Source organism: Paramisgurnus dabryanus, chromosome 16, assembly GCF_030506205.2.
Source record: "Paramisgurnus dabryanus chromosome 16, PD_genome_1.1, whole genome shotgun sequence".
NCBI lineage: Eukaryota > Metazoa > Chordata > Actinopteri > Cypriniformes > Cobitidae > Paramisgurnus > Paramisgurnus dabryanus.
The window spans coordinates 9,763,119-9,787,950 of NC_133352.1; the positions used below are offsets into that span (position 1 = coordinate 9,763,119).

Here is a 24,832-nt window from a genome sequence, read left to right on the forward strand (position 1 = left end):
TTGTTGAAATGTGTTTACTCTCTGACGAAGGCTTGTTTGCCGAAACGCGTCGGAGTTTTAATAGGTTTATTATGACCAGCCGTATTAATAAAAGGCTTTTTACTTTTTTAGAGAGTGCCTTGGGTTTTTTTTTTTTTTTTTTTTTTGATTTTGCTATACCACTATTCTCCTATCCAAAGAGCACCTCGACTTTTACATATTTTTTGAGTCCGGGCAGCACTCCTTTTTTTGATATTTGACAGTTTAAGAGGTAGTTTAATCAACCCGCTGAAAGTAACCCAGAGTTAACGCGGGCTCATGGTAACAACATAAATGCATTGTCAATGGATCACAGATTTCACGAGTCACCATGGAAACTTCAGAGAACTTTAAAGGTTTTTAAACATTATAAACCAATACTTTCTGGCAAAATTATCATTTTATGATCGGCTTACAAGTGTGTGATTACAAAACAGATTTAATTAATTAATTAATTAATTAATCAATCAATATAAACCTATTTTACCCCATTTAGGTCCAATATTACATGTGTCTCAATGAAAATACACATATTTTTAAGCCTGTAAAAATAATAATATATTTTATCTATGATATGAAATATACTCATTATGAATATCTTTTGTGGATAAATCCGTCATAAGGCTTATTTACAGTTTTTAAGTATTGTGTATACATAAAATGCACTATGATAATATTCACTATATTTTACTTATTTTACTTCTGCTCCTTAGGGTGACCCTGTTTAGTTTTTGGACTTTCCATTGTATGACACTGTATCACCTTTGATTTCAACATTTGCTGTCAAATGAATTCATTTTAAAGTCCTTATAGATTTTAAGTAATTTTGTGTAATTATGTTGGCTTGAGAAAGCCAACATACTGTTGTTGCACTTAAACTTATTATTATTATTAGTGGTGCTTGCATTTATGCAAGGCATCACTATTACTATTGCTCATACTTATTAGTGGTGCTTGCATTTATGCAAGGCATCACTATTATTATTCCCCATACTTATTATTATTATTCTTCTTTTTCTGGACACTTTTTCGGCGCGTAACTCGTCCCGCACGGTTTAACGTAGTCCCATGAAAGAGGGCTCAAATCGACCGGATTATTGAGGAGAGGTGTGCTATGACTTTTATAAGCGATCGGGTGCAGGATTTCTGAAAGGGGGGCGAAAAACCACCCGAAAAATCCCATTGACTTAACATTGCGCCCAACTTTGACGAGTCATAGCTCCGCTCGAGGATTTTATAGAAACATGTGGGTTACAACATTTGAAGAGGGTGGTAGGCTCTCTAAGAACATACATCATAATGGGGTGTAAGTTGTACCCCTGGGGTGTAAGAGGTGCCCAAAAATGCCTAATGAAAAGTCAATGGGGCAAAATCCCATAGACTTAACATTGCAAAAATTTTGACGGGTCATAGGTACGAGTGAGGATTCCTTAGAAACATGTGGGTTACTAAATTTGAAGAGGGTGGTAGGCTCTGTAAGAACATACATCACATTGGGGTGTAAGTTGTACCCCTGGGGTATAAGAGGCACCCGAAAATTCCCATTGACTTATAATGGGGCAGGAAACATGCCCATATAAGGGAATAAAACAGTTCCAGATGGGATATCTTTGGTTTACAGTGTCGTAGAGATAAGTGGGTGGGCTCATTTTACTCGGGCATCCAATCAGTCTCTCAGGATCATCTCAGAGCTATTAAGCCACGCCCCTAGCAACCACTTTTGAGCACCCTAGCAACCTATCCCATAGACTGCCATTATAAAATGCCCAGATGGATATCTTTGCACCACAGTGTCATAGAGACATGGGGGTGGGCTCATTTTACTCAGGCATCCAATCAGTCGCTCAGGATCCTTACAGAGTTACTAAGCCACGCCCCTAGCAACCACTTTTGAGCACCCTAGCAACATAAAATACAAACAGTTATATCTCGGCATCAGAACATCGTAGAGACACGGGGGTTGGACCGTTTTACTTGTGACTAGGGGTGTAACAATTGGGCACATCATTGGCCACTCCCAAGCCACGCCCCTAGCAACCAAATTTGAGCACCCTAGCAACCGAATAAACAAAGCCTTATATCTCCGCATCAGAACATCGTAGAGACACGGGGTTTGGACCGTTTTACTGGTGACTTGGAGTGTAATCACTGGGCACATCATTGGCCACTCCCAAGCCACGCCCCTAGCAACCAAATACAGTACCCTAGCAACAGAGTAAACAAAGCCTTATATCTCCGCATCAGAACATCGTAGAGACACGGGGGTTGGACCATTTTACTTGTGACTCGGAGTGTAATCACTGGGCACATCATTGGCCACTCCCAAGCCACGCCCCTAGCAACCAAATACAGTGCCCTAGCAACTGAGTAAACAAAGCCTTATATCTCCGCATCAGAACATCGTAGAGACACGGGGGTTGGACCGTTTTACTTGTGACTCGGAGTGTAATCACTGGGCTCATCATTGGCCACTCCCAAGCCACGCCCCTAGCAACCAAATACAGTACCCTAGCAACAGAGTAAACAAAGCCTTATATCTCCGCATCAGAACATCGTAGAGACATGGGGGTTGGACCGTTTGACTCGTGACTCGGAGGGTAATCACTAGTGGATGCCATTTTTTCCCTAGCAACCAAATACAGTACCCTAGCAACAGAGTAAACAAAGCCTTATATCTCCGCATCAGAACATCGTAGAGACATGGGGTTTGGACCGTTTGACTCGTGACTCGGAGGGTAATCACTAGTGGATCCCATTTTTCCCTAGCAACCAAATTCAGTACCTTAGCAACAGAGTAAACAAAGCCTTATATCTCCGCATCAGAACATCGTAGAGACACGGGGGGTTGACTGTTTGACTCGTGACTCGGAGTGAAATCACTAGTGGATGCCAATTGTCTCCTTACCAACCAAATACAGTACCCTAGCAACCGAATAAACAAAGCCTTATATCTCCGCATCAGAACATCGTAGAGACACGGGGTTTGGACCGTTTGACTCGTGACTCTGAGGGTAATCACTAGTGGATGCCATTTTTTTCCCTAGCAACCAAATACATTACCCTAGCAACAGAGTAAACAAAGCCTTATATCTCCCCATCAGAACATCGTAGAGACACGGGGGTTGGACCGTTTGACTCATGACTCGGAGGGTAATCACTAGTGGATGCCATTTTTTCCCTAGCAACCAAATACAGTACCCTAGCAACAGAGTAAACAAACCCTTATATCTCCGCATCAGAACATCGTAGAGACACGGGGTTTGGACCGTTTGACTCGTGACTCGGAGTGTAATCACTAGTGGATGCCAATTTTCTCCCTAGCAACCAAATACAGTACCCTAGCAACAGAGTAAACAAACCCTTATATCTCCGCATCAGAACATCGTAGAGACACGGGGTTTGGACCGTTTGACTCGTGACTCGGAGTGTAATCACTAGTGGATGCCAATTTTCTCCCTAGCAACCAAATACATTACCCTAGCAACAGAGTAAACAAAGCCTTTTATCTCCACATCAGAACATCGCAGAGACACGGGGGTTGGACCGTTTGACTCGTATCTCGGAGTGTAATCACTAGTGGATGCCAATTTTTTCCCTAGCAACCAAATACAGTACCCTAGCAACAGAGTAAACAAAGCCTTATATCTCCGCATCAGAACATCGTAGAGACACGGGGGTTTGACCGTTTGACTCGTGACTCGGAGTGTAACCACTAGTGGATGCCAATTTTCTCCCTAGCAACCAAATACAGTACCCTAGCAACCGAATAAACAAAGCCTTATATCTTCGCATCAGAATATCGTAGAGACATGTGGGTTGAATTGTTTTACTTTTGGCTTGGAGTATAATCATATATTGTCCCCCGAAATTTGCCACGGCAAGCACCACTTCACATTTTCTTCAGGAAATGTACCTATCTTTATTATTATTAGTGGTGCTTGCATTTATGCAAAGCATCACTATTATTATTGCTCATACTTATTATTATATCTTATTATTCTTATGTCTGCACACTTTTTCGGCGCGTAACTCGTCCCGCACGGTTTGCCACAGTCCCATGAAAGAGGGCTCAAATCGACCGGATTATTAAGGAGAGGTGTGCTATGACTTTTATAAGCGATCGGGTGCAGGATTTTCGAAAGGGGGGCGAAAAACCACCCGAAAAATCCCATTGACTTAACATTGGGCCGAACTTTGACGGGTCATAGCTCCGCTTGAGGATTTTATAGAAACATGTGGGTTACAACATTTGAAGAGGGTGATAGACTCTGTAAGAACATACATCACATTGGGGTGTAAGCTGTACCCCTGGGGTGTAAGAGGCACCCGAAAATTCCCATTGACTTATAATGGGGCAGGAAACATGCCCATATAAGGGAATAAAAAAGTTCCAGATGGGATATCTTCGCTTTACAATATCGTAGAGACATGGGGGTGGGCTCATTTTACTCAGACATCCAATCAATTTACCAGGATAGTCCCAGAGCTATTAAGCCACGCCCCTAGCAACCACTTTTAAGCACCCTAGCAACATAAAATTCAAACAGTTATATCTTGACATCAGAACATCGTAGAATCATGGGGGTTGGACCGTTTTACTCATGACTCGGAGGGTAATCACTGGCCGCATCATTGGCCACGCCCAAGCCACGCCCCTAGCAACCAAATTGGAGCACCCTAGCAACCGAATAAACAAATCCTTATTTCTCCGCATCAGAACATCGTAGAGACACGGGGGTTGGACCATTTTACTTGTGACTCAGAGCGTAATAACTTGCGACATCATTGGCCACTCCCAAGCCACGCCCCTAGCAACCAAATTGGAGCACCCTAGCAACCGAATAAACAAATCCTTATTTCTCCGCATCAGAACATCGTAGAGACACGGGGGTTGGACCATTTTACTTGTGACTCAGAGCGTAATAACTTGCGACATCATTGGCCACTCTCAAGCCACGCCCCTAGCAACCAAATATGAGCACCCTAGCAACCGAATAAACAAAGCCTTATATCTCTGCATCAGAACATCATAGAATCACGGGGGTTGGACCGTTTTACTCGTGACTCGGAGGGTAATCACTGGCCGCATCATTGGCCACTCCCAAGCCACGCCCCTAGCAACCAAATTGGAGCACCCTAGCAACCAAATAAACAAACCCTTATTTCTCCGCATCAGAACATCGTAGAGACACGGGGGTTGGACCATTTTACTTGTGACTCAGAGCGTAATAATTTGCGACATCATTGGCCACTCCCAAGCCACGCCCCTAGCAACCCTATATAGTACCCTAGCAACAGAGTAAACAAAGCCTTATATCTCCGCATCAGAACATCATAGAGACACGGGGTTTGGACCGTTTGACTCGTGACTCGGAGGGTAATCACTAGTGGATGCCATTTTTTTCCCTAGCAACCAAATACAGTACCCTAGCAACAGAGTAAACAAAGCCTTATATCTCTGCTTCAGAACATCGTAGAGACACGGGGGTTGGACCATTTTACTTGTGACTCGGCATGTAATCACTAGTGGGTGCCATTTTTTTCCCTAGCAACCAAATACAGTACCCTAGCAACAGAGTAAACAAAGCCTTATATCTCCACATCAGAACATCATAGAGACACAGGGTTTGGACCGTTTGACTCGTGACTCGGAGGGTAATCACTAGTGGATGCCATTTTTTCCCCTAGCAACCAAATACAGTACCCTAGCAACAGAGTAAACAAATCCTTATATCTCTGCTTCAGAACATCGTAGAGACACGGGGGTTGGACCATTTTACTTTTGGCTTGGAGTATAATCATAAATTGTCCCCTGAAATTTGCCACGGCAAGCACCACTCACATTTTCTTCAGGAAATGTACCTATCTAGTTATTATTATTATTTTTATATCTGGACAAAATTTTGGCGCGTAACTCGTCCCGCGCGGTTTGTCGTAGACACATGAATGAGGGCTCAAATTGACCGGTTTATTGAGGAGAGGTGTGCTATGACTTTTATAAGCGATCGGGTGCAGGATTTCCGAAAGGGGGGCGAAAAACCACCCCAAAAATCCCATTGACTTAACATTGGACCGAACTTTGACGGGTCATAGCTCCGCTCGAGGATTTTGTAGAAACATGTGGGTTCTAACATTTGAAGAGGGTGGTACGCTCTGTAAGAACATACATCACATTGGGGTGTTAGTTGTACCCCTGGGGTGTAAGAGGCACCCGAAATTTCCCATTGATTTATAATGGGGCAGGAAACATGCCCATATAAGGGAATAAAAAAGTTCCAGATGGAATATCTTCGCTTTACAATGTCGTAGAGACATGGGGGTGGGCTCATTTTACTCAGACATCCAATCAATTTATCAGGATAGTCCCAGAGCTATTAAGCCACGCCCCTAGCAACCACTTTTAAGCACCCTAGCAACATAAAATTCAAACAGTTATAACTAGGCATCAGAACATCGTAGAATAACGGGGGTTGGATCGTTTTACTCGTGACTCGGAGGGTAATCACTGGCCACATCATTGGCCACTCCCAGGCCACGCCCCTAGCAACCAAATGTGAGCACCCTAGCAACAGAGTAAACAAAGCCTTATATCTTCGCATCAGAACATCGTAGAAACTCGGGGGTTGGACCGTTTTACTTGTGACTCAGAGTGTAGCAACTGGTCACATCATTGGCCACTCCCAAGCCCCGCCCCTAGCAACCAAATACAGTACCCTAGCAACAGAGTAAACAAAGCCTTATATCTTCGCATCAGAACATCGTAGAAACACGGGGGTTGGACCGTTTTACTTGTGACTCGGAGTGTAGCAACTGGTCACATCATTGGCCACTCCCAAGCCCCGCCCCTAGCAACCAAATACAGTACCCTAGCAACAGAGTAAACAAAGCCTTATATCTTCGCATCAGAACATCGTAGAAACATGGGGGTTGGACCGTTTTACTTGTGACTCGGAGTGTAGCAACTGGTCACATCATTGGCCACTCCCAAGCCCCGCCCCTAGCAACCAAATACAGTACCCTAGCAACAGAGTAAACAAAGCCTTGTATCTCAGCATCAGAACATCGTAGAGACACGGGGGTTGGACCGTTTGACTCGTGACTCAGAGTGTAATCACTATGGGATGCAAATTTTTTCCCTAGCAACCAAATACAGTACCCTAGCAACAGAGTAAACAAAGCCTTATATCTCAGCATCAGAACATCGTAGAGACACGGGGGTTGGACCGTTTGACTCGTGACTCAGAGTGTAATCACTATGGGATGCAAATTTTTTCCCTAGCAACCAAATACAGTACCCTAGCAACAGAGTAAACAAAGCCTTATATCTCAGCATCAGAACATCGTAGAGACATGGGGGTTGGACCGTTTGACTCGTGACTCAGAGTGTAATCACTAGTGGATGCCAATTTTCTCCCTAGCAACCAAATACATTACCCTAGCAACAGAGTAAACAAAGCCTTTTATCTCCACATCAGAACATCGCAGAGACACGGGGTTTGGACCGTTTGACTCGTGACTCGGAGTGTAATCACTAGTGGATGCCAATTTTCTCCCTAGCAACCAAATACAGTACCCTAGCAACAGAGTAAACAAACCCTTATATCTCCGCATCAGAACATCGTAGAGACACGGGGTTTGGACCGTTTGACTCGTGACTCGGAGTGTAATCACTAGTGGATGCCAATTTTTTCCCTAGCAACCAAATACAGTACCCTAGCAACAGAGTAAACAAAGCCTTATATCTCCGCATCAGAACATCGTAGAGACACGGGGGTTTGACCGTTTGACTCGTGACTCGGAGTGTAACCACTAGTGGATGCCAATTTTCTCCCTAGCAACCAAATACAGTACCCTAGCAACCGAATAAACAAAGCCTTATATCTTCGCATCAGAATATCGTAGAGACATGTGGGTTGAATTGTTTTACTTTTGGCTTGGAGTATAATCATATATTGTCCCCCGAAATTTGCCACGGCAAGCACCACTTCACATTTTCTTCAGGAAATGTACCTATCTTTATTATTATTAGTGGTGCTTGCATTTATGCAAAGCATCACTATTATTATTGCTCATACTTATTATTATATCTTATTATTCTTATGTCTGCACACTTTTTCGGCGCGTAACTCGTCCCGCACGGTTTGCCACAGTCCCATGAAAGAGGGCTCAAATCGACCGGATTATTAAGGAGAGGTGTGCTATGACTTTTATAAGCGATCGGGTGCAGGATTTTCGAAAGGGGGGCGAAAAACCACCCGAAAAATCCCATTGACTTAACATTGGGCCGAACTTTGACGGGTCATAGCTCCGCTTGAGGATTTTATAGAAACATGTGGGTTACAACATTTGAAGAGGGTGATAGACTCTGTAAGAACATACATCACATTGGGGTGTAAGCTGTACCCCTGGGGTGTAAGAGGCACCCGAAAATTCCCATTGACTTATAATGGGGCAGGAAACATGCCCATATAAGGGAATAAAAAAGTTCCAGATGGGATATCTTCGCTTTACAATATCGTAGAGACATGGGGGTGGGCTCATTTTACTCAGACATCCAATCAATTTACCAGGATAGTCCCAGAGCTATTAAGCCACGCCCCTAGCAACCACTTTTAAGCACCCTAGCAACATAAAATTCAAACAGTTATATCTTGACATCAGAACATCGTAGAATCATGGGGGTTGGACCGTTTTACTCATGACTCGGAGGGTAATCACTGGCCGCATCATTGGCCACGCCCAAGCCACGCCCCTAGCAACCAAATTGGAGCACCCTAGCAACCGAATAAACAAATCCTTATTTCTCCGCATCAGAACATCGTAGAGACACGGGGGTTGGACCATTTTACTTGTGACTCAGAGCGTAATAACTTGCGACATCATTGGCCACTCCCAAGCCACGCCCCTAGCAACCAAATTGGAGCACCCTAGCAACCGAATAAACAAATCCTTATTTCTCCGCATCAGAACATCGTAGAGACACGGGGGTTGGACCATTTTACTTGTGACTCAGAGCGTAATAACTTGCGACATCATTGGCCACTCTCAAGCCACGCCCCTAGCAACCAAATATGAGCACCCTAGCAACCGAATAAACAAAGCCTTATATCTCTGCATCAGAACATCATAGAATCACGGGGGTTGGACCGTTTTACTCGTGACTCGGAGGGTAATCACTGGCCGCATCATTGGCCACTCCCAAGCCACGCCCCTAGCAACCAAATTGGAGCACCCTAGCAACCAAATAAACAAACCCTTATTTCTCCGCATCAGAACATCGTAGAGACACGGGGGTTGGACCATTTTACTTGTGACTCAGAGCGTAATAATTTGCGACATCATTGGCCACTCCCAAGCCACGCCCCTAGCAACCCTATATAGTACCCTAGCAACAGAGTAAACAAAGCCTTATATCTCCGCATCAGAACATCATAGAGACACGGGGTTTGGACCGTTTGACTCGTGACTCGGAGGGTAATCACTAGTGGATGCCATTTTTTTCCCTAGCAACCAAATACAGTACCCTAGCAACAGAGTAAACAAAGCCTTATATCTCTGCTTCAGAACATCGTAGAGACACGGGGGTTGGACCATTTTACTTGTGACTCGGCATGTAATCACTAGTGGGTGCCATTTTTTTCCCTAGCAACCAAATACAGTACCCTAGCAACAGAGTAAACAAAGCCTTATATCTCCACATCAGAACATCATAGAGACACAGGGTTTGGACCGTTTGACTCGTGACTCGGAGGGTAATCACTAGTGGATGCCATTTTTTCCCCTAGCAACCAAATACAGTACCCTAGCAACAGAGTAAACAAATCCTTATATCTCTGCTTCAGAACATCGTAGAGACACGGGGGTTGGACCATTTTACTTTTGGCTTGGAGTATAATCATAAATTGTCCCCTGAAATTTGCCACGGCAAGCACCACTCACATTTTCTTCAGGAAATGTACCTATCTAGTTATTATTATTATTTTTATATCTGGACAAAATTTCGGCGCGTAACTCGTCCCGCGCGGTTTGTCGTAGACACATGAATGAGGGCTCAAATTGACCGGTTTATTGAGGAGAGGTGTGCTATGACTTTTATAAGCGATCGGGTGCAGGATTTCCGAAAGGGGGGCGAAAAACCACCCCAAAAATCCCATTGACTTAACATTGGACCGAACTTTGACGGGTCATAGCTCCGCTCGAGGATTTTGTAGAAACATGTGGGTTCTAACATTTGAAGAGGGTGGTACGCTCTGTAAGAACATACATCACATTGGGGTGTTAGTTGTACCCCTGGGGTGTAAGAGGCACCCGAAATTTCCCATTGATTTATAATGGGGCAGGAAACATGCCCATATAAGGGAATAAAAAAGTTCCAGATGGAATATCTTCGCTTTACAATGTCGTAGAGACATGGGGGTGGGCTCATTTTACTCAGACATCCAATCAATTTATCAGGATAGTCCCAGAGCTATTAAGCCACGCCCCTAGCAACCACTTTTAAGCACCCTAGCAACATAAAATTCAAACAGTTATAACTAGGCATCAGAACATCGTAGAATAACGGGGGTTGGATCGTTTTACTCGTGACTCGGAGGGTAATCACTGGCCACATCATTGGCCACTCCCAGGCCACGCCCCTAGCAACCAAATGTGAGCACCCTAGCAACAGAGTAAACAAAGCCTTATATCTTCGCATCAGAACATCGTAGAAACTCGGGGGTTGGACCGTTTTACTTGTGACTCAGAGTGTAGCAACTGGTCACATCATTGGCCACTCCCAAGCCCCGCCCCTAGCAACCAAATACAGTACCCTAGCAACAGAGTAAACAAAGCCTTATATCTTCGCATCAGAACATCGTAGAAACACGGGGGTTGGACCGTTTTACTTGTGACTCGGAGTGTAGCAACTGGTCACATCATTGGCCACTCCCAAGCCCCGCCCCTAGCAACCAAATACAGTACCCTAGCAACAGAGTAAACAAAGCCTTATATCTTCGCATCAGAACATCGTAGAAACATGGGGGTTGGACCGTTTTACTTGTGACTCGGAGTGTAGCAACTGGTCACATCATTGGCCACTCCCAAGCCCCGCCCCTAGCAACCAAATACAGTACCCTAGCAACAGAGTAAACAAAGCCTTGTATCTCAGCATCAGAACATCGTAGAGACACGGGGGTTGGACCGTTTGACTCGTGACTCAGAGTGTAATCACTATGGGATGCAAATTTTTTCCCTAGCAACCAAATACAGTACCCTAGCAACAGAGTAAACAAAGCCTTATATCTCAGCATCAGAACATCGTATAGACACGGGGGTTGGACCGTTTGACTCGTGACTCAGAGTGTAATCACTATGGGATGCAAATTTTTTCCCTAGCAACCAAATACAGTACCCTAGCAACAGAGTAAACAAAGCCTTATATCTCAGCATCAGAACATCGTAGAGACATGGGGGTTGGACCGTTTGACTCGTGACTCAGAGTGTAATCACTAGTGGATGCCAATTTTTTCCCTAGCAACCAAATACAGTACCCTAGCAACAGAGTAAACAAAGCCTTATATCTCAGCATCAGAACATCGTAGACACACGGGGGTTGGACCGTTTGACTCGTGACTCAGAGTGTAATCACTATGGGATGGCAATTTTTTCCCTAGCAACCAAATACAGTACCCTAGCAACAGAGTAAACAAAGCCTTATATCTCCGCATCAGAACATCGTAGAGACACGAGGGTTGGACCGTTTGACTCGTGACTCAGAGTGTAATCACTATGGGATGCCAATTTTTTCCCTAGCAGCCAAATACGGTACCCTAGCAACAGAGTAAACAAAGCCTTATATCTTCGCATCAGAACATCGTAGAGACACGGGAGTTGGATTGTTTTACTTTTGGCTTGGAGTATAATCATATATGTTCCCCAGAATTTTGCCACGGCAAGCACCACTCACATTTTCTTCAGGAAATGTACCTTTCTAGTTATTATTATTATTCTTTTTCTTCTGAGACTAAAATTTCTAACTCTAACTCGTCCTAGAGCTTTCAAGCTACAGCCATCAAACTTTGGACATACCTTCGGTCTGATCTGACTCGAGTTGCTATATCTTTTCTAACTGATGGGACCTTCCGAATTCCTAAACGGGGCGCTGAAACACCCCAAAATTTCCATTGACTTAACATTGAGACAAACTTTGACAGGTCATAGCTGCGAGTGAGAAACTTGTAGAAACTTGTGGCTTACCACATTTAAGGAGGCTGACAGGCTGTGTAAGAACATACCTCACAATGGGGTGTAAGCTGTACCCCTGGGGTGTAAGGGGCCCCCAAAATTTCCCATTGACTTATAATGGGGCAGGAAACATGCCCATAAAAGGGAATAAAAGCGTCCCAGATGGAATATCTTCACTTTAGAGTGTCTTAGAGACATGGGGGTGGGCTAATTTTACTCAAGCATCCAATCAGTCTCTTAGGATCACCCCAGAGCTATTAAGCCACGCCCCTAGCAACAATTTTGGGTACCCTAGCAACATCTCCCATAGACTACCATTATAAAAAGCCCAGATGGATATCTTTGCACCAGAGTGTCATAGAGACATAGGGGTGGGCTCATTTTACTCAGGCATCCAATCAGTCTCTTAGGATTCTTATTGAGGTATTAAGCCACGCCCCTAGCAACAAAATATGAAGACCCTAGCAACATAATAAACAAAGCCTTATATCTCCGCATCAGAACATTGTAGAGACACAGGGGTTGGACCGTTTTACTTGTGGCTTGAAGTGTGATCATTATGGGATGCCAATTTTCTCCCTAGCAACCAAACTTAATACCCTAGCAACGGAATAAACAAAGCCTTATATCTCCGCATCAGAACATTGTAGAGACACGGGGGTTGGACCGTTTTACTTGTGGCTTGAAGGGTGATCATTATGGGATGCCAATTTTCTCCCTAGCAACCAAACTTAGTACCCTAGCAACGCAATAAATGTTAGCTTCATGCTAGCTTCCTGCTAATCATCCTAGCTTCATGCTAATCATGCTAGCATCATGCTAGCTTCATGCTAATCATGCTAGCTTCATGCTAGCTTCATGCTAATCATGCTAGCATCATGCTAACTTCATGCTAATCATGCTAACATCATGCAAGCTTCATGCTAATCATGCTAACATCATGCTAGCTTCATGCTAGCTTCATGCTAATCATGCTAACTTCATGCTAGCTTCCTGCTAATCATGCTAGCTTCATGCTAATCATGTTAGCTTCATGCTAGCTTCATGCTAATCATGCTAACTTCATGCTAGCTTCATGCTAATCATGCTAACATCATGCTAGCTTCATGCTAATCATGCTAACTTCATGCTAGCTTCATGCTAATCATGCTAGTATCATGCTAGCTTCATGCTAATCATACTAGCTTCATGCTAATCATGCTAACATCATGCTAGCTTCATGCTAATCATGCTAGCTTCATGCTAATCATGCTAGCTTCATGCTAATCATGTTAGCATCATGCTAATCATGCTAGCATCATGCTAGCTTCATGCTAATCATGCTAGCATCATGCTAATCATGCTAGCATCATGCTAGCTTCATGCTAATCATGCTAGCATCATGCTAGCTTTATGCTAATCATGCTATCATCATGCTAGCCTCATGTTAAATTATGCTAGCTTCATGCTAGCTTCATGCTAAATCATGCTAACATCATGCTAGCTTCATGCTAATCATGCTAGCTTCATGCTAGCTTCATGCTAATCATGCTAGCATCATGCTAACTTCATGCTAATCATGCTAACATCATGCTAGCTTCATGCTAATCATGCTAACATCATGCTAGCTTCATGCTAGCTTCATGCTAATAATGCTAGCTTCATGCTAGCTTCCTGCTAATCATGCTAGCTTCATGCTAGCTTCATGCTAACATCATGCTAGCTTCATGCTAATCATGCTAGCTTCATGCTAGCTTCATGCTAATCATGCTAGCATCATGCTAACTTCATGCTAATCATGCTAACATCATGCTAGCTTCATGCTAACATCATGCTAGCTTCCTGCTAATCATGCTAGCTTCATGCTAGCTTCATGCTAATCATGCTAGCACCATGCTAGCTTCATGCTAATCATGCTAGCTTCATGCTAATCATGCTAGCTTCATGCTAATCATGCTAGCTTCACGCTAATCATGCTAACTTCATGCTAATCATGCTAGCTTCATGCTAACTTCATGCTAATCATGCTAACATCATGCTAGCTTCATGCTAATCATGCTAACATCATGCTAGCTTCATGCTAATTATGCTAGCATCATGCTAGCTTCATGCTTATCATACTAGCTTCATGCTAATCATGCTAACATCATGTTAGCTTCATGCTAACATCATGCTAGCTTTATGCTAATCATGCTAGCTTCATGCTAGCTTCATGCTAATCATGCTAGCATCATGCTAACATCATGCTAGCTTCATGCTAATCATGCTAGCTTCATGTTAGCTTCATGCTAATCATGCTAACATCATGCTAATCATGCTAACATCATGCTAGCTTCAGGCTAATCATGCTAGCATCATGTTAGCTTCATGCTAGCTTCATGCTAATCATGCTAGCATCATGCTAGCTTCATGCTAATCATGCTAACTTCATGCTAGCTTCATGCTAGCTTCATGCTAATCATGCTAGCATCATGCTAGCTTCATGCTAATCATACTAGCTTCATGCTAATCATGCTAACATCATGCTAGCTTCATGCTAATCATGCTAGCTTCATGCTAATCATGCTAGCTTCATGCTAATCATGTTATCATCATGCTAATCATGCTAGCATCATGCTAGCTTCATGCTAATCATGCTAGCATCATGCTAGCTTCATGCTAATCATGCTAGCATCATGCTAGCTTTATGCTAATCATGATATCATCATGCTAGCCTCATGTTAAATTATGCTAGCTTCATGCTAGCTTCATGCGAAATCATGCTAGCTTCATGTTAAATCATGTTCGCTTCATGTTAAATCATGCTAGCTTTAATTTAAATCATGATAGCTTCATGCTAAGTTGTCAAACTCTACTCTCAGACTAGGCTTTCTCAAGCCAACATAAAGTTTGTTCCGACGAACTTTTCTATCTAGTTCTTTTCAGTACACTACACTAAGAAAGATTATTTATTTGCATTGGACGATTAGGATCTATACAGAAGTGGAGAATAGAAATGTTACATTAGTGCCCATAGTAACATGTCCTATATCAGTGGTCTTCGACTACAACATGGGTTGCCCGCACAGAGTCTGTGAGTTACCCACCAAGGCCCATTCTATTAATAGCCTCAATTTTTATATTTATTTATTTATTATATATTTTAATATTAGCTTGGCTTTTATGTATGTTAACATTTTAAACAATGATAAAACATAACAAGTAAAACAAAAAAGGTTTGAGTAGACTATATCCAAAAAGTAGCTCTCCAGATTGTTTCATCCATTGCTCACAAAAAGGTTGGAGAGCCCTGTTCTATATATTATAATATCTCCTTTATCTTTTATTATATCCAAATATCTTCATTTCCTTATTTCTCAAAAAATGTAGCTCAGGAAAGTATCTGCAAAATGCCCATATTTTAAGAAAAAAGATTAGAAAAAGACCAACTATAGATCAAATGTAAAGAGGAGGCTAAGGGTCAGAAGTGCATATTTAAGAAATAAAAATGATACTATGAAATTATTATTTATAATTTCATTTTATTATGTACCTGATTCAAACTGATAATAGGAAATCTCTGATCACTCTCCAATGTCTGCGTTTCAATGGGTGTCACTTAACCCATTTAAGCCCGATTTATAGTCGTGCGTAGGTTCTACGCCGTAGCTTCGCGTAGGCTATCTGTAGTCTGTGCGTAGCTCTGCGTAGCCTGACGCGCACCTCGCAAAAATTTTAACAGCGCGTCAGATCTACGCGGACCGCAAGCACTGTGATTGGTCCACCAGAACCTCTCCCGTCAGGTAAAAAAAACTGTGTCATAGGTATTTCCGTTTGTGACGATGAAAACAAAGATGAGCCAAGATGAGGAGTGATTTAACTCAAACTACTGTTTATTTACTTCCATCACTGCTGGTCTTCTCAAATCATACACAAAAAGTTGCTGTTTCTTCTTCGTTTGTGGGTTAACTTGCCAAGCTTCTTCTTCTCTGACGGTCGCGCTGCTACTGTGGTTACACGCATGGATACTGCCTACCAGCGGTTTGCGCTTTTAATTTTTAATGTTTCATTACTTTTAATGATTTAACTGTTCATATAAAACCCAGAGGAGGTGGTTTGAAATGGGTTTTATGAAAAATACAATTATGAATAACATATACAGCCTTGTTCAAAATAATAGCAGTACAATGTGACTCACCAGAATAATCAAGGTTTTTAGTATATTTTTTTATTGCTACGTGGCAAACAAGTTACCAGTAGGTTCAGTAGATTCTCAGAAAACAAATGAGACCCAGCATTCATGATATGCACGCTCTTAAGGCTGTGCAATTGGGCAATTAGTTGAATTAGTTGAAAGGGGTGTGTTAAAAAAAAACAGCAGTGTGGCATTCAATCACTGAGGTCATCAATTTTGTGAAGAAACAGGTGTGAATCAGGTGGCCCCTATTTAAAGCAACACTATGTAGTTTCCATGTTAAAATGACTTACAGCTCCCCCATGTGGTTGAAAAGCGCAACAGTGCCTGGTATCAGACACTCTTCTGCAGGCAGGGGGAGGGGCGGGGCTGTTTCCTACCCTCCACCGCCACTTTCAGAGTGTGCTTGTAGCAGCTAGGAGGCTGCTCAGGTTGCAGCAACAGTACAATTTGTCCAGTTACAAGTTAGACAACCATCAACATGGATAGAAGAATAACCAGAATGGCAAAGGCTCAGCCAATGATCACCTCCAGGATGATCAAAGACAGTCTGGAGTTATCTGTAAGTACTGTGACAGTTAAAAGACGTCTGTGTGAAGCTAATCTATTTTCAAGAATCCCCGCAAAGTCCCTCTGTTAAAAAAAAGGCATGTGCAGAAGAGGTTACAATTTTCCAAAGAACACATCAACTGGCCTAAAGAGAAATGGAGGAACATTTTGTGGACTGATGAGAGTAAAATTGTTCTTTTTGGGTCCAAGGGCCACAGGCAGTTTGTGAGACGACCCCCAAACTCTGAATTCAAGCCACAGTACACAGTGAAGACAGTGAAGCATTGAGCATGATATGGGCATGTTTCTCCTAATATGGTGTTGGGCCTATTTATCGCATACCAGGGATCATGGATCAGTTTGCATATGTTAAAATACTTGAAGAGGTCATGTTGCCCTATGCTGAAGAGGACATGCCCTTGAATTGGTTGTTTCAACAAGACAATGACCCAAAACACACTAGTAAACGGGCAAAGTCTTGGTTCCAAACCAACAAAATTAATGTTATGGAGTGGCCAGCCCAATCTCCAGACCTTAATCCAATTGATAACTTGTGGGGTGATATCAAAAATGCTGTTTCTGAAGCAAAACCAAGAAATGTGAATGAATTGTGGAATGTTGTTAAAGAATCATGGAGTGGAATAACAGCTGAGAGGTGCCACAAGTTGGTTGACTCCATGCCACACAGATGTCAAGCAGTTTTAAAAAACTGTGGTCATACAACTAAATATTAGTTTAGTGATTCACAGGATTGCTAAATCCCAGAAAAAAAAATGTTTGTACAAAATAGTTTTGAGTTTGTACAGTCAAAGGTAGACACTGCTATTTTTTGAACACACCCCTTTCAACTAATTGCCCAATTGCACAGCCTTAAGAGCGTGCATATCATGAATGCTGGGTCTTGTTTGTTTTCTGAGAATCTACTGAACCTACTGGTAACTTGTTTGCCACGTAGCAATAAAAAATATACTAAAAACCTTGATTATTCTGGTTAGTCACATTGTACTGCTATTATTTTGAACAAGACTGTATGATGTTATATCAAATTTCATGTTTGTTTGGTCTGAACTTTGTGACTTTGCTTAAAGCTAAATGTACTGAAAACATAAAATAATCTGATAAGTAATTTTTGTTTAATGTACTCAAGTCTTTTCTAATAATGGCTTAGTTAACATATAGTTATTAACATTAAGTGTTTCCTGCATCACTTTTCAGTAGATAACAAAAGTTATTATGTATTTTATTATTTTTCATTATGTTTTTTTTTAATAAGTCAAATAAATTAAGTCACTGAATCAGTTAAAGCTTTTATTGAAGAAATTATTTGTGTACAGTAGTAAAGAAATACTAATCTTAAATCAGTATTATCATTGACAGATTTATTGTCCTCACAAACACTTGAAAAATCATTAAATAATAACACTTACTGTAGTTTCTCCAGTTTACAGCGTGAATCCTTCAGTACATCAGAGAGCAGCTTCACTCCTGAATCTCCTGGTTTATTACAGCTCAGATTCAGATCTCTCAGATGTGAGGGGTTTGATATCAGAGCTGAAGCCAAAGCAACACAACCTTCATCTGTAACACCACAACCGGAAAGACTGCAGAGAAAATACAAAAACAACAACAACAACAACAACTTGCATCTGAACAATTCATAAAAACATAAAATAATGTGATTAGTAATTTTTGTTTAAATTATTCAATTATTTTCTAATAATGGCTTAGTTAACATATAGTTATTAACAGGGGCGTCATGCACCAATTTTTTTTAAGGGGGCACAGTGTGCACAGATACAGAAATGTATGCATACACGGACATCAAACGAAATATTATAAAGCTTTCAGTCTTTTCCATGGCACTATTTTGAGCCTTCCTGCCTTCATGACAAAAACCTCCAAAATAAAAGTGTTGACTAACTTTCATATCAAATACTATTCAATCGGAATAATGACATATTGGCATTTACATCTGGAACGGCATGTTTTGTTTATTCACGTTTTGTTTAATGACTTGTTTAATTGTGTCAATACATTTTGCACAACAACTGCATAATCCTATCCTAAATCCTAAAAATTAATGTAATTTTAAATCCATAAAGTTTCTAAACAACGAAAATTACATAAGTTATAGCCAGATTGATTTTAATGTTCAATAATGATTCAAAAAAATTTTTAGATAAAAATTATTAGAGAAATTGATTTTTGCATTCAACTTTACCTCATGTGAACATGTGTGATATTCCGCGTCCCCGTGAACTTTGGCGAACTTTGGCGTTGTACCAAGAAGATGAATCACATTACCGTACGGTTTGGAAATGTTGTGAACGTTTCTTCCACGTTTTAATTCCTCAGATAGCAAAATGCGGCAGCAACAGCAAAGAGCTCGTGAACGCGCTCAGACGTTGATGACATCAGCGACTGCGCTGAATGCATCGCCTGCCGCCAGCATAAAGTAATGTAACACGATCAAAACACGATCAAAACGGCGAAAATCTACGAAACATGACAAGGATGCAGCACGTAATTAATAATATTGTGCATATTAAACAGATTAAAAGACAAATAACAGATTAATGGACGCTTCTTTGATTTTGAGGCTCAAAAAACCAAGGGGGCAAGTGCCCCCTCAGTTTGAATGGGCATGACGCCTCTGGTTATTAACATTAAATGTTTCCTTCATCACTTTTCAGTAGATAACAAAAGTTATTATGTATTTTATTATTTTTCATTATGTTTTTTTAATCTATAACTAAATGAGGTTACTGAATCAGTTAAAGCTTTTATTGAAGAAATTATTTATATAGTTAAGAAATATTAAGCTTAAATCAGTATTATCACTGACAGATATATTGTCCTCACAAACACTTGAAAATGCAGTAAAATTTAGCTGTACTATTTCACTGTTAGTCTAGTTATAATTTATAAAAAAATTAAACTCAAAACTGAGTTTATTGTGTGTGTGTGTGTGTGTGTGTGTGTGTGTCATGTTTGTGTGTCTGGGGCGCACCCCTAATGAGTGTTTATGTAGATCAGTAAAAAGGGTAAAAACGTGTGACCTGAGGCTGAACTCTAATTGGCTGGTTTCGGATCCGCCCTGGGGCGCAGGACTGTGCGCCCCAAACCCTCCCACTTATGTTGTAAGTGAATCAATATTGTTTTTAATGTATTTGACCTCATGTAATTGGATCATTCTCAGAGTCTCATAACCGCGTTGCAGATTGATGTGTTAGCTACAGTAGGCTACTGATCAGTGAAAGCAAGTGAAATATTTTAAGATGAAGGAAAATATGATTTTATCCATACAAAATCACCCAAGGCATTTAATTGATGAATAAATAAAGGATTAAGAAGCTTGGACCAGATCGACCCACGGGGTCAAATGTACTGTGCTCCACCACTTCTCATGGCAAATCGAGTTGGCTAGCTGAAATTCATGTAAGTCAAAGTTTTATTTTTTCCCTGTGTGCTGTTTTTAAAGTCTGATTGCGTAATAGACTGCACAACATTTTGTGGCGCGTTTGAGCTTGTGTTGAGTGTACATAAAGAGAGCGAGAGCTGTCCACTACCCTCCCTGGAAAGCATCGCTCACTCCCATTATCTCTCTAGGTCCAAAAACATCATCAAGGACACAACCCACCCAGGACACCACCTGTTCAATCTTCTTCCCTCAGGCAGACGGTACAGATCATTACGAGCAAAAACCGCACGCTTACAGAACAGTTTCTTCCCAGTTGCTATCAGGACCTTAAACTCAAAAAAGTGTAATGTACAGTCTTATAGTTAAGGTTATTGTCTGTGCTTATACAGTATGTTTACTGTCTCTGGTCCTCGTTTATTGTCTGTGGCTATATGTTGAAACACCAATCAGAAGTAGCGCTCCTAATTTCATTGTATGTAATGCATTGACAATAAAAGAATTCAATTCAATTCAATATAATCCGGTATATTCAGTGGCTTGATCAACTTTGTTGTTAGAGTTTTGTTGCTATAGAGTTTTAAAAAGCACCCACGAGAAAACCACTGTTTTTAAGAGAACTCCAAGAACCGTGCTGTTAGGAATGACACTAGACAGGAATCCCAGCGCAGAGGTTTTATTCACGAGGTATGTATAATAGCAGAACACTCAATGTCTTCAGGTGAAAATATGTATAGGAGAAAAACACTCAATGTCATCAGATGTAAATATGTATAATAGAAAACACTCTGTGTCCGTGTGTGATGGGTGCGCTGAAATAGAAAACACTGCAGGGCTGTAGAACATCCACAACTCCGTAGTCACAGAATGGTATTCCTGACGGGGAACAGGGAGGGAATCCTGGCTAGGCACGGAGAGTGATTCCTGGCGGGGCACAGAGAGAGAGAGAAGCAGTCAGAGTCTTCAGCAGTACGCGCGCTGGACAGCACACTGCGGCAGTCAGGGTGTAGAGCAGAATTACGCGCTAGGACAGCGCAAGGTGTAGAATATCGCTAGGAGATTCCTCTGACCGAGAGTTTCCGAAGACTTGACAGATGCCACACCAATCGGGAGAGACTGACAGCAGGGCGGGGAATCTAACGGGGCAAAGGCAGCAGAGAGCACGGTGAAATATACTAAGGATAAACTAGACACGACAAGAACTAGACAGAGCTAGCGGGCAGGAACACACAAAGACTAACTTGCAAAGAACAAAGGAAACGAGGGGAATTTAAATCAAACCGGATTGGGCAATAATAAGGATCAGGTGTGGGACGCCGGTGAGAAGAGTTAGAGATAATGAGATCACCAGGTGGAAGGCGCGCACGTGTGGAGCTGTCAAAACAAAAACACAACACAAGTGAAACAAAGACAAAGCAGCCAATAAAACCGAAATCATGACAGGACTCCCCCCCCACGACCGCCACCGGGCGGTCCATAAGGAGGCTCACCCCATCGCCGGCGGAGATCCTCTATCAGCCCAGGGTCCAGAATGTCCCGGGCCGGTACTCAACACCTCTCCTCCGGACCATAGCCCTCCCAGTCTACGAGGTATTGAAATCCCCTACCCCGGCGACGCACATCTAGAAGGGACTTAACAGAATAAATGGGAGCACCATCTACAAGCTGAGGGGTGGGAGGGGCGGGGGCAGAGGGAACAGGGTTAAGGTGGGAAAAATGAACCGGTTTAAGCTTGGAAACATGGAAAACCGGGTGAACCCGACCGAGTGCTGGGGGCAATCTGAGCCGAACCGTCACGGGATTAATAACCTTCACTATGCTGTATGGCCCAAGGAATCGTGGAGCCAGCTTGCGAGAGGGCTCACGGAGAGGTAAATCCTTGGACGAAAGCCATACTTTCTGCCCACAGATAAAACGGGGCGCAGGTCTAAAGTGACGGTCGGCCGCGGCTTTGGTTCGTCTGGAAACCTGACGTAATGTAAATATAGCTTTCCTCCAGGTGCGTTTGCAACGACGGACGAAGGCCAGCGCAGACGGAACCACCGCATCAGGTTCTTGGGACGGGAATAAAGGAGGCTGAAACCCCATGGACGCCTCAAAAGGGGACATATTCAGGGAAGACACGGGGAGAGAATTATGGGCGTATTCGACCCAGGGTAGCTGTTGGCACCAGGAGCTCGGATATTGCGATGTCAGACAGCGGAGAGCTCTACCTAAATCTTGGTTAGCCCGTTCACATTGCACGTTGGTCTGAGGATGATACCCCGAAGACAAGCTAGCTGTGGAGCCTATTTGTCTACAAAATTCCTGCCAGAAACGAGAAATAAACTGAGGACCCCTATCTGAAACAACGTCTGTGGGCAGACCATGTAAGCGAAAGACGTGTTCGATCATAATCTGGGCAGTTTCCTTAGCAGTAGGTAATTTGGGCAAAGGGACAAAGTGAGCCGCCTTGGAGAAGTGGTCGACAATGGTCAATACAACAGTGTTTCCCTTAGAACTAGGCAAATTGGTTACAAAATCGATAGCGATATGCGACCAAGGATGAGAGGGAATGGGTAACTGTTTAAGCAGACCAATAGGGGCTTGATGAGAGGCCTTATTACGGGCACAAACCTGACAGGCTAACACAAACTGTCTGACATCGGGGCCCATAGTGGGCCACCAAAAACGTTGACGTATGGTAGCCAACGTTCTCCGAACCCCCGGATGGCAAACAAACTTGGACTCGTGACCCCACCGGATGACCTCGGAGCGAAGCGCATTCGGAACCCACAATCGACCCGCTGGGCACCCCTCTGGCACTTCCCCCTCCCGGCCGGCCCGTCTCACCCGTTGTTCTATTCCCCAGCGCAGGGCACCCACCACCCGCCCCTCCGGGAGGATGGTTTCGTCCCCAGCGGAACCGGGGCTTTCGAACAAACGAGAGAGAGCATCGGGCTTAGTATTCTTGGAACCGGGCCGGTACGAGAGGGTGAAGTTAAATCTGTCAAAGAAGAGCGCCCAGCGAGCCTGACGCGAAGATAACCTCCTTGCTGAACGGATGTATTCGAGATTCTTATGATCCGTCCAGACCAGGAAGGGCTCCGAGGTCCCCTCTAACCAGTGACGCCACTCACCCAAAGCCAGTCTGACTGCCAGCAGCTCCCGATTACCTATGTCATAATTTCGCTCTGCTGGGTTTAACCGATGGGAGAAAAAGGCGCAGGGATGCACCTTGCCATCCTTAGCAGACCGCTGAGATAAAACGGCGCCTACCCCGACATCCGAAGCATCCACCTCCACAATGAACTGAGCAGCAGAATCTGGAATAGAGAGAACAGGAGCAGAGATAAACCGGGACTTTAAATTATCAAAGGCCTCCTGAGCACTGGAATTCCAGACAAACCTCTCCTTAGTGGAAGTGAGAGCAGTAAGAGGTTGAGCAATCTGACCATAATTTCTGATAAATCGCCGGTAGAAATTAGCGAAACCCAGAAATCTTAATAAATCCTTACGGGAGTCGGGGACTGGCCATTCGGCCACCGCTTTGATCTTGGCTGGTTCGGGACGGATCTCACCGGGGGCAACAACAAAACCCAAGAACGAAACTGACCTACGATGAAATTCGCACTTCTCCGCCTTCACAAAAAGCTTGTTCTCTAATAACCAGCGTAAGACTCGGCGGACATGCTGAGTGTGTTCCTGCATAGAGGGGGAAAAGATGAGAATATCATCTATGTACACAAAGACAAACTTGTTAATCATGTCTCTCAGCACATCATTGACCAGAGTTTGGAAGACAGAGGGGGCGTTACAAAGCCCGAACGGCAGAACGCAGTACTCAAAGTGTCCGGTAGGGGTGTTAAAGGCTGTCTTCCATTCATCTCCCTCTCTTATACGCACCAGATGACAGGCGTTGCGTAAATCTAGCTTAGTAAAGAACTGCGCCCCCTGCAGGAGCTCAAACGCTGTAGACATTAAAGGAAGGGGGTACCTATTCTTAACAGTAATGTCATTCAAACCCCTATAATCAATACAAGGGCGCAGGGAGCGTCCTTCTTTTCAACAAAGAAAAACCCCGCCCCTGCGGGCGAGGTGGAGGGACGGATGAGACCGGCACGCAGGGCATCATTAATATACTGGTCCATAGCCTCTCTCTCAGGACCCGATAAAGAATAAAGTCTACCCTTAGGCGGAGAAGTGCCGGGGAGGAGATCAATAGCACAATCGTATGGCCGGTGGGGAGGAAGGGAGGTGGCCTAGGCTTTACTGAACACCTGAGCGATATCCGCATACTCCGCCGGGACCCCGGTCAAATCGACCGCCGGAACCTGAGGATGAGAGAGAACAGAACCAGAAACAGCAGGACCAAGACAAGACACATGACAAGACTGAGACCAGGACAAAATGACATTACGTTGCCAATCAACGTGAGGGTTGTGCTGCGCCAACCATGCATGCCCCAAAATAATAGGAGAAAGAGAGGC

At 43.1% G+C, this 24,832-nt stretch overlaps 1 protein-coding gene across 5 annotated transcripts in view; it reads right to left on the bottom strand.

Moving 5' to 3' along the window:
- LOC135749358 (NLR family CARD domain-containing protein 3-like) overlaps positions 1–24,832 on the bottom strand; it is a 220,381-nt gene that overhangs the window by 180,647 nt on the left and 14,902 nt on the right. For all 5 annotated transcript variants that reach the window (XM_073812154.1, XM_073812155.1, XM_073812152.1 and 2 more), the window contains exon 10: positions 18,373–18,546. In XM_073812154.1, coding sequence (XP_073668255.1) covers positions 18,373–18,546 — 174 coding nt within the window. The remainder of the gene's footprint in view (positions 1–18,372; positions 18,547–24,832) is intronic.